Source organism: Cucumis melo, chromosome 12 (assembly GCF_025177605.1).
Source record: "Cucumis melo cultivar AY chromosome 12, USDA_Cmelo_AY_1.0, whole genome shotgun sequence".
Classification (NCBI taxonomy): Eukaryota; Viridiplantae; Streptophyta; class Magnoliopsida; order Cucurbitales; family Cucurbitaceae; genus Cucumis; species Cucumis melo.
In genome coordinates this window covers 14883129-14893552 of record NC_066868.1, presented here as the reverse complement: position 1 = coordinate 14893552, position 10424 = coordinate 14883129, and the positions used below count along the sequence as shown (strand labels likewise).

General features: G+C 32.7%; 1 protein-coding gene across 17 annotated transcripts; it reads left to right on the top strand.

Annotated features, from left to right (window-relative positions):
- Window positions 1-5006: 5006 nt before the first annotated feature.
- LOC103502233 (transportin MOS14-like) lies at window positions 5007-9128 on the top strand. 17 transcript variants are annotated; one of them, XR_007815881.1, is made up of 7 exons: window positions 5007-5459; window positions 6842-7070; window positions 7171-7291; window positions 7704-7743; window positions 7981-8050; window positions 8236-8393; window positions 8925-9128. XR_007815881.1 is itself a non-coding variant. In XM_017047681.2 (6 exons), exons 1-5 carry the CDS (start codon window positions 5457-5459, stop codon window positions 8293-8295), a joined length of 336 nt encoding a protein of 111 aa, XP_016903170.1. In that variant the 5' UTR covers window positions 5007-5456; the 3' UTR covers window positions 8296-8393; window positions 8925-9128. The 17 variants fall into 17 exon arrangements, 1 of the variants encoding a protein (XP_016903170.1); XR_007815882.1 differs by adding an exon at window positions 5973-6140 and having other exon boundaries at window positions 6842-6879; window positions 6995-7070; window positions 7171-8050; XR_007815884.1 differs by adding an exon at window positions 5973-6140 and having other exon boundaries at window positions 6842-6879; window positions 6989-7070; window positions 7171-8050.
- The last annotated feature ends 1296 nt before the right edge of the window (window positions 9129-10424 follow it).

Sequence of the window (10424 nt, the reverse complement as noted above, 5' to 3'; positions counted from 1 at the left end):
CACTGTTAAAGGGCATTCCATCCAAACCTTCCTCCGTTGGTTCTTAATGTTCAATCGAAACTTGTAAATCATTAAGCAAATCCAACATTTTATTTTTCTTGAAAAAGGTTGCTACTTCCTTCATCAACTCTTTCTATACCTCTACACAATTTTACTGGATCTACATGATACACGCAATCTGTATAGGAGGGAGATATAGATGTCGCTCCACATCCTCTAATGACTCCCAAATTGAGTTCATACATTTCTTACATGGACACCTTGTCAGTCCGTGATATCAACCTCTAAAAATTGGGACATTCCCTCTCTATACTCAACTGATAGTTTATTTCTAAGTTTGATCCAATCCTTGTTCGTTGTTAAAGGCCTAAAAGATTAATACGTTTGATTGTTCAATAATCTAAATAAAGAGAAAAATAGTTTATGGGAAGAGACTTGGAATTAAAGTGAAACACTCCCTCTCTATCTCATGTTACAACTCTAGAGTCACTTTTAAAATACACTAAGTAACTTGGAATGAAACATGGAAGTCAATCGATTCAATTATCTTTAAAATAAAATCAATGCAATTAATCAAACTATGAAACTTCTGAACACCCAATGACAAGCCAAATTATTGAAATCAATAACATAGAACAAATACCATTATGTGCCATATTTTGTAAAATAGAGCAAAATCCTAAGAAAAATTGTGGAAATTAATAACATGGCACAAATAAACTTATGTACCCTTTTTTGCAATATAGTTTTACAAAGTTTACAAATTCATTTTAATTTGAAGATCTTCAAACATGCCAAAAATTTTGAAAGTTTTCAAATGCATTTCCAAACTCACTAAGTTTAACAATGCATCACCTATAACAACAACAACAACACCAACGACAAAAACAAAAACAACAACAACAACAAAATGAACAACAACAACAAACTCACCAACAACAACAATAAAATCAATAGCAAGAACACCACCACCAACAACATTTATATATTGATGAGAAAGAAATTATATACCAAAAGGAGGTGGGACAACAAGTGAAGAAAGGTGACGGCAGCGACAAGAAGGAAGCAGGCTACACGAGCGACGACGACAATGGAGGAAACGGAGCGACAACAGCGAGGATGGAATGACCGAGCGAAGGCAAGGGGTCTGGGCGAGGGTGGAACATATAATAGATGAGCAAGGGGGCTAGGTGGCAATGTCATTTCATTTTCCCTTCTCTTCTCTTCTCAGATTTGGAAAATACAGATATGAGGAGGGTTTTTATAAGGCAACTCCCGATGCATCTCGATAAGCGTCGGTAGTGGCCACAAATTCTCGACGCTGCACTTATGGCGTAGCAACAACACCAATAACTCCTCACCCCATAACTTAGTCGTTAGAAGAACCTTGCTGATTTTTTTTTAATTCTTCAACATCTCTCGATGCGACACTAATGACGTCGCGACAACCCCCACTAACTCCCGACATTGAAACTCAGTCATCGGAAGAACCTTTCTAATTTTTTTTAATGCTTCGACATCTCCCGAAGAATGACTTGAAACGTTGAGAGTGCATCCATTTCTCCTGACTCGAACAACCAAACATCGAGTGTTCTACAACATATCCTGATGGTTTATTTATGTCGTCGGTAGTTACATATATGTACTTCGATGCTTTGTATGGCATATCTCCCAACGCCTTTTCTCCTGACGGTCTAAACTGACGTTAGAAGAGCTAGAATTTCTTGTAGTGTGATGTCAGTTCTTTGCAGCGAAATAAGTTGTGACACGATAAGTCCTAACAAGCTAAGAAACAATAATAAAACAATAGGAAGTAAACAAAAATACAAAAGAAAATTGATAGCCCAGTTCGGTGATTCAACACCTATGTCTAGGGACAGTGTTCCTAGAAAAGATAATCCAATAATATCAATGAGTCAAGTAATTACAACGTTGTACTTATCTGAATGCTCTCTCTAGCTCACAGAGACAACCTTAGAGCTAACTCACTAGACACCTAGGTTCCCCTACGTGTGAGACACCTTCTCTTTAATATTTTAGGCTCCCCTAAATATGTTGCTGCTGGTGGATAACAACTTAGGCTCCTCAAAATTGATGAGAACTCCCTTCTGAATAGAGTGAGCTTTAGGATCTCCTAAAGCAATATCATTAAATTGATTTCAAAATAGTCTTTATCCAAACATTCACACAAATAACATTCGCAAGCACAAATGAATGTATTCTTTGAATACCGGCTTTTTCTCAAGACAAATGATAAAGAGTAATATTCAAAACTCATATGTAGCAACCCTAGCAAAGAATTCCCTTGAGCTTAAATACTACAACAAATATTAGAAAGGATCCCCATAATAAATCGACATGCAATAAGAAAGGGAAAAAAAAATCAAACTCAGCCAATCATAAATATGGAAAGAAACAATATGTAATTCGCAACCTTAGAGACAAAAGTCGAGACAAGAACATCCTAATATAACTTATGAGGACAACCGCTGGACAACTGAAAAAACAACTAGGAAATATAAACAAATATATTTAGCCATAACATGGGTAATAACAAAATATATACTTATCTTGACACAAAATATAACTAACAAGTTATTTATTTCTTGATATAGTATCATTTTTTAAATTAAATATCCCAATTGATATTCTAATTTCCTACTTTATATTCCAAAAATAATACAATTTCCATTGATTCACTAAACAAAAAATATAACGTCGATAGAAAAAATTTAAACACGTTTAACGTAGGTTTAAGAAAATGGATCTTTAATGTTAGTTTTATTTAAACCAACATCAAATAGAAAGGTATAATGACGATTTAAAACCAACATTAAAGGTACCAATTATTTCTTCATTTGAATAAAATTAATCTTGTACCTTTCTTCCCTACATTTTTCTTCTCTCTTTGACCTTCTCCCAAGACTTCTCCCCAAAACCCCTCTATTTCGTGCTGTCTTCCCCGTCTTTCCCCCCAACCCCTCGTTGCCATTATCGTATTCGCTTGTTATGTAGCCTCTCTTTGCATAGATCTAGTAGCATCTTGTGGCTCACCATTTGTCATTCACATCCGTCATGTACTTCTCATTGTGCAGATTTGGTAGTGTCAAGAGGATATATTTGACTCAGAACCCAAATCTATGCAGCATTGTTCACACGAGATTTCTGGAGAAATATAATTCGTAGAATTTTTTAACTTTGTAATTGTATTAATTTCAGTGTTGCGAGTACAATCTCCAATATTTGATTTTTTTATTCTTTTTCTCGAATAAAATAAAATTTAAATCTTCAAGCTTATTGATCTTTTTGGATGATCAACCTTTAGGCTTGTTGATTTTCTTAGTGGATCAGTCTTTCTCTTGCTCATCTTATTGAACAATTTAGATTAGCCTCTAACTTGTTGATTGTCTTGAATCCACCTTACAACTTCAGAAGAGTTATATTCTTCATATCTTAAAAGCTTTGATCATGTAAACTTTAGATTTTAAGAGCTTTAGAGCCTTGGTCTCCAGAATTTGATAACTTCAAAATTTTTAGTTTTCAGAACTTGAGTTCTTCGATCTTTTGGAATTCAAGGAAGATTTAATCTTCCAAGCTTTCAATTTTTCAATAGGTGATGATCTTAAGATCGATGAGAACTTTTATGTTGTTGTTGATGAGAACTTTTATGTTGTTGAGAAATCTTTCTAATTTCTTCTTCGTTGTTGTTGTTGTTTGTTGATGATGTTAATATTGAGATGTCTATCGTCTTTGCCTCTGGTTGTGACTAGAAAAGACATTGTTGTACCCATTATTGATTATAGTGGAGATTTTTACTTCGGTTCGTGGTCTTTTACTCCTCACATCGATGACGTTTTTCTACGTTAAAATTTTATTGTGTCACACATGATTTATTATTACTATTTCTAGTTGATTAGTATTCTATTAGATTCACACCAAAGTGAGATAATTGATCTAAATACATGGTGTTTAATTATCCCAACAAAATGATGGCCCAAGCATTTGTTTCTTATTGTTTATTTATTCATATTTTTCTAGTTTTTAATGATATCAAACTCAATATTGAATACTGTTGTTGTGCATCATCAATGTGTAAAGTTGTAAGAATTAAAGATTTAAGGATTAAAGTGAGCTTAGCTTAACTGTAATTTGACAGAACTTTCCATCTAAAAAAGGGACGATTTGATCCTTTATTCCCATAATTGTTTTTAGTTAAAAACCAAAACTAATGATGAGATTAATTGATTATTTTTATGAAGATATCAGTGTCATACATAAACTTTTTTAAAAATAAAATAAAATAATCAATGAAATATTGAAATTAATCTGTCAACTAGTACTACAGTATTTTGATATTAACAATCTAATTTGAAGAGCTATATTCTTCAACTACATCTTCCATAGGAAAAGGATAGTTTGACAGTATTTCGGGGAGTAGAAAATCACGAGGAATATCTCTGATCCCAACATAAGTTATTTAGGGGTTGTTTGAGAGGATAAAATATAATCCACGTTACTAGAAATCTGAAAAATGTTGAAATGAGATCATAAAGGGTCAAAGCGGTGAAAAAAAGAATTGGGTTGGAAACTATAATAAAAGATTGAGTTTGATATTAGAAACCAAGCCCAAAATTTAGCCCAAAATGTTAAAAATTCAAACATAAGTTTTGGAATAAAAAACTCATTACATCCCATTCCAAACATAAAAGAATAAAACTCTCTCATTTCAAACGCGACAAACACTGTAAGAAAAACCACCTATTATGATAGTTGGTTCCATCCCAAATTGAAAGGGGGGAAGAAATAACTGTTACCAAATGTTAAAAAGTGTGTTTTTGGCAGGAAAAGGTGAAACTTTTCGGATTTGAAGAATTTATGACAGTTTTTAAGTGTCATGAATCTATGATAGTTTTTAAATATCATTAAATATAAATAATCAAATTATAGGAATTTATTTTAAACTACATACAAAAACCAAAAGAAGAGAGAAGGAATTACAGTTTTTTTTTTGGTTAAAGTGCCCCCTCTTATTCTCTCGTCATTGCTCCATGACCATCTACTTCCTCTTCTTCCTCTGCTAGGCACAACAACAACATTGCAGCATCCCAAATTTCGTGCTCCTTCCTCTTCTCCCTTGCTGATTCAAGCTCTCCCTTGTGGATTTTTCTCTCCAAAAATCACCAACAATGGAGGGACGGATGTTTTGATTGGTTTCGTTACTCTTTTTTCTCTCTTTTTAGTTTTCTTGCGTGGAGAGGAGAAGACAAACACCCTTTTCTCTCTTTCTCTCTCTATCTCTCTTTAAAAAACCCACTTACACAATCCATTCTCTTCACCCATCCACCTATTTTCTTCACCCATCTACCCATCACCCGATATTCACAACCGCAGCCCCCACCCCTCAAACGTCAAATGTCGGTCCTACCTCCACAAGTGTTCTTTTTCGCGTGCAACCCATGGTAAGCCGCCCTCCACCCCCACGATTTTCTTTTTGCAGTCATAGTTTTGGTGTTCCTCCAAATGCCTTCGGTTTTGGTGTCTTGATACAGGGATTGTAAAATGCAAAAAAATTAAATGATGCTATAGCATTTTGCAATAAGATGTTAGAATCTGAGCATTTACCAAATCTTACCACTTTTGTTGGCCTAATTGATGTGCTATGTAGTGAGAAGGGTGTGGAAAAGGTTTAATGATTCTATTGAATTGGTTTATGATTGTGAAATTGAACTGTGAGTTCTGTTGCCGATTTATTAAAATGTTTTATGCTACTCCAAGTGAAGCCTTCACTGCTTGTTTGGCATGTTAAAAAAGCTATGCATCAAAAAAATCTATGTATCGACATTTTTCTTTGTATCAACATCCCTTTGTCCCTTCCCCATCCCTTTGTATCGATATTTTTCTTCTCCCAAAACTTGATTGTTCCAATAAGAAATTAAAGATAGAAGTTTACGCTTGTTATTACTGTTATTCAGATTTCAGAATCTGCTCCTTTGAAAGGAAGTTGAGCATTGCAATTTAATGGCTTAGTGAAACTGCTTCTGGTTTCAAGATTCCAGGAACTGTGCTTGCATCACATCCTTTAGTACTCACAGCTCTAGCGAGTTTAAATTCTAAGCTTTTATCAGAGGCATTTATAAACGGTATTGCTTTTGAACATGCCCCAACCTTTTAATTGCTCGTTGTAGTAAACTTAAACCTACATTACAACATCTAAATCTATTTTTCTGTTGCCTGAACTAATTCTGTTGTGAAAATCAAGTAGTAGATTATAATGTTTGCAGTCTCATACCCCTTCCATCACATTTTTTGATTGAGATATGCATGTGGTCTTATAAAAGATAAATAATTAGCAAGCTTGTGTATTAGGAATGCTTTTCAGGATTTTTGCGTGCATTATTACTTATTTCTCTTTGGTTATTTGAAAATTATTACAAATTTCTTTTAGAATATGAAATCTCTTATATTAAAAACTTTTCGGGATTTTTCATTATTTATCCGGTGTTTCTTTTCTCCATTAAATCTTTCCCCTCTAAATGCTGAACCATCTCAACATTTTTTACTTTCGAGTCCATTGATGAATCTATTATTCTGTTGGTTTGGTCATGCTTTTTGGCATATTATTCTTTATTTTTGGAAATCCATGTTGGATTGTATTGTAACTTTTTTGGTCCTGGTTTTTCTTGGATGGAGAATTTCTTTTTCCTTTTATCTTTTCCCTCCTGCTGCAATGATAAGTGAACATCATTTTTCAAGAACCAGTCTATTGGCCAGTATTAATGTTGTTGATTGTTTGGCAACTAGAAGAAGACTAAAACTAGTGATTGATGTTTTCCATTGGCAGAAGGAGGATCTTGATCATCTTTTGTGGGTTGGCACGTGGTAGTTTGTTTATTCCTTGTGGCATTGACTTTTGAGGGTTTGGGGTTTGGAAAATTCAATGAAACAGTAATGTCTGTGGATTTTAATTTAGTTTGTTTTTAATTTCTAGATTCAGGATGAAGAAGATGTGAAGGCCATTGCTCAGTTATTTGCTGACATGGGAGATTCATATGTTGAATTGATTGCTACTGGTAATAGATTTTGTTACGTAGTTGAGGTACATTGTTGTCTTCATCATATTGTTTTCTTAATTTGTTTTTTCCTCTTGTGGTCTTTTGGTCCACTTTCTAGGTTCTGATGAATCGATGTTAATAGTCCATGCTCTACTTGAAGTTACTTCAGACCCTGAATATGATATTGCCTCCATAACCTTTAATTTTTGGCACAGCCTGCAGTTGAACTTGACAAAAAGGTTATTTATTCTAAGCCCTTTAGAGTCAACTATGATTCTTTTAGACCACAATCATATTGATCGTATTTTGTTAAAAGCTAATTTATTATATGCTCATCTCAGTTTTTCTAGTGTTGTATGTAGATTATGCCATAAGTTCATATGATTATACTGCCTCATAAGTTCAACTTTCAACTTTCTCTGTTTACAAACATGAAGGTTGATGAAGCACTTGGGATGCCAGTTTTTTGATGGTGTACTTTTCCCTCATGATTCCTTAATAGAATTTTTTTTGTCAAGAAGGATAAATGATTTTATTATTATTATTAAAAAAAAACTATGGTGATTGCCCTTAATAGAATATATTTTTCTTTGATCGTTAAAAATTGAGATTGCTTTGTTGTAAATCTTTGTTATTTCCTGACATTCCTAGTATTTAAACTTCGGTGTTGGAGGTGGTGGTGCTGATGGAGGTAAGGAGTTTCAACATCATTTTGATTTTATAACTTGTTTGGGGGTAGCAAACTATGTATTATGGGGTGGCCGTGAGGGTTATCAGACTCTATTGAACATTGACATAGGGAGAGAGCTTGATCATATGATGAGTTATTATAAAATCTTCAGCCGGAGAGAAAAGGTATATGGAAATAGTTTTCTTGTGTTTTGTTATTAGATTAACCATTATTTATTGTTTCTCCCATTCAAAACAGAACTATAAAGATTGTTAAGAAGTTAGGAAAGACATATAAGAATCGACAACAGTTTTATCTTTTTGAGCAGGTAAGAATCGTAGTGATTTGTTGAAATGGCTACATTGTTTATTTCTCTATGTAATTATGTTGAATTGTGGCTAAGGATTGTTTACTTATGGTGTATAGCTAGATGTTGCTATATCACGTTGAAGATTGTTCCGTAAATGTTGTTAATTTACTTTTTTGTTTTTTCTTTTCATTCTTTGTTATCAGACTGGTGGTAGCATTCCAAATATTAGTATTGGGGTTCCAAGCATGAGCAGAGTATATTAGTATTGGGGTTCCATACTTTAGGTCCGAGTTGTGGCTTGACTGGTAGCTGATTCATTTGTGTATTATAGAATATTAACAAAGTGGATCATAAAAGAGAGGTATGTCTTTTCTTTCTTTTCTGTATTGTAGAATATGAACTTACATTCCTTGGATTTGGCTTCAGGATGCTCTTATTTCTTAGTAAGCTTGGAACGTATACATATCTTTCTTACTGGCTTCCGATAACAGTGGTTGCACTTTTAATTTCTTACTACATGTTGAATCATCATCATAAGGTCATTTAATATTTTCAATATATATCACGATATATTTGCTAGAAGCTTATATTGTAGTCCTACTACTTAAAGTTGTTATCTTTCTGGTTATTTTTGTTGCAAATATAGGAACTGCATACTCATTCTTGTCATCCTCCTCGTTGTTATTCGTTTATGATTAATTAGGACTAATGACTATTGCTTTGTGGATATTTGTGCCATTTCATTTATCTTTATACTAAGCTCTAGTTGTTATTGGTTTTTGAATCAGAAATGTTTGATTGTTGCTTTATCCGTTGTGGGTGTTTACGTTGTTTCCTGTGTTTATAACAAGTCTTATTCTGAGCTACAATCATCATTTTCTTTTCTTACTAGATTTTGCAAGAATCCATTGGAGTAGTGAAGCCATATTTGTGGCAATTGATTGATTTATAGGCCTTTTTTAAGATTTGGTAGCCAAATTTTGGTTCAAATGTACTTATTTAAATAGTTTGTTCATTGCTTCATTGTACAAACACTTTACGAACAATTGTACATATATTAAAGTGTATATATATTAAAGTGTTCACCATTTCTTTCTTTATGGGTGTGTTGTATAGTACTTTGTAATTGTATTGGTGTGGATAATGGCATAGCGGCAAGAAAAACACGAATTCAATTAAAAATAGGACAAGAATGGTAGATGAAATGATGACAGTTAATAAAAGTTATAAATGATAATTAATGACATGTAATATCCATCAAACAAGATTAATAATGACACTTATTCTCTGACATAAAATATAAACAATGACAGTTATTCTCTGTCATAAAATATAAACAATGACAGTTATTATTTTTCATAAAGTCTAAATAATGACATTTATAATATGTCATAAAATAAAGAATTCGTGACATTTATTCTGTCATGAAAAACATATTTCGTAACAGTTTTGTAGAACTGTCATAAAATACTTTTCATAACTGTCGTATCATTGACTGCAGGGCCTACGATGCAAGTAACTGTCATCGTAGGCCCTTTTTCTACTAGTAAAAGGTAAAATAAGTTAGGGTGTATTAAAAGAAATCCTCTTACCAAATAGTTCAATTAATAAGAACACGATCAATTATCATCCAAATGTTATCAAAGTAATAAAGCATATAACTCAACACGTATTTAAATATGTTAACAACTGAGAGATTTATAAAATCTATGATTTAAATTTTCTCGATTCATATTATATTAAAAGGAAGATATATATATATATAAATATCTCATGTCCAAGAAGTGGATTGGGGTTGATCTCGTATCTCTTAATTGCATGCAACACAAAAAGAAATTTGATGTGTCAATGAAATTATTAATTTAAAGTTAATTTGGATATATAGGATGTTGACTAAAAGAAATCAGTGGGTTTGAAATAAGAATGAATAGAATATTGTGAAAGGAAGAAAAATGTGGGAAGCCAAATGGCGAAATACAGTTGGGGTTAGGTTTGTTAGTTACCTTCGGAGAAGTGGGAAGGAATAAAACTATTGTTTTCTTCTTTTTTCTTTTTTTTTCTCCTAAACAAAAACACCAACATCCAACAACAACAACCTTATCCCCTAATCAAAGCTTTGGTCGGTTTGAATCCAAATTCCAAATTCCAAAGTAATTAAAGAGAAATTCTAAAATTTGTTTAAACAATAAAAAAAAAAAAAAAAAAAAAAAAGGAAAAAAGTGGAAATATTTGATTAATTTAATGCAAGATTTGTTGTAAAATTTGGATGGCCCCTTTTTGACTACCGACATCATTATATTTATATATTATTCTAAATTCGGTTTATATATATAACAAAAATCATGGGTTGAGTGTGAGAAAAGTTTCTTTTTATTTTTAAAATATTACTTTT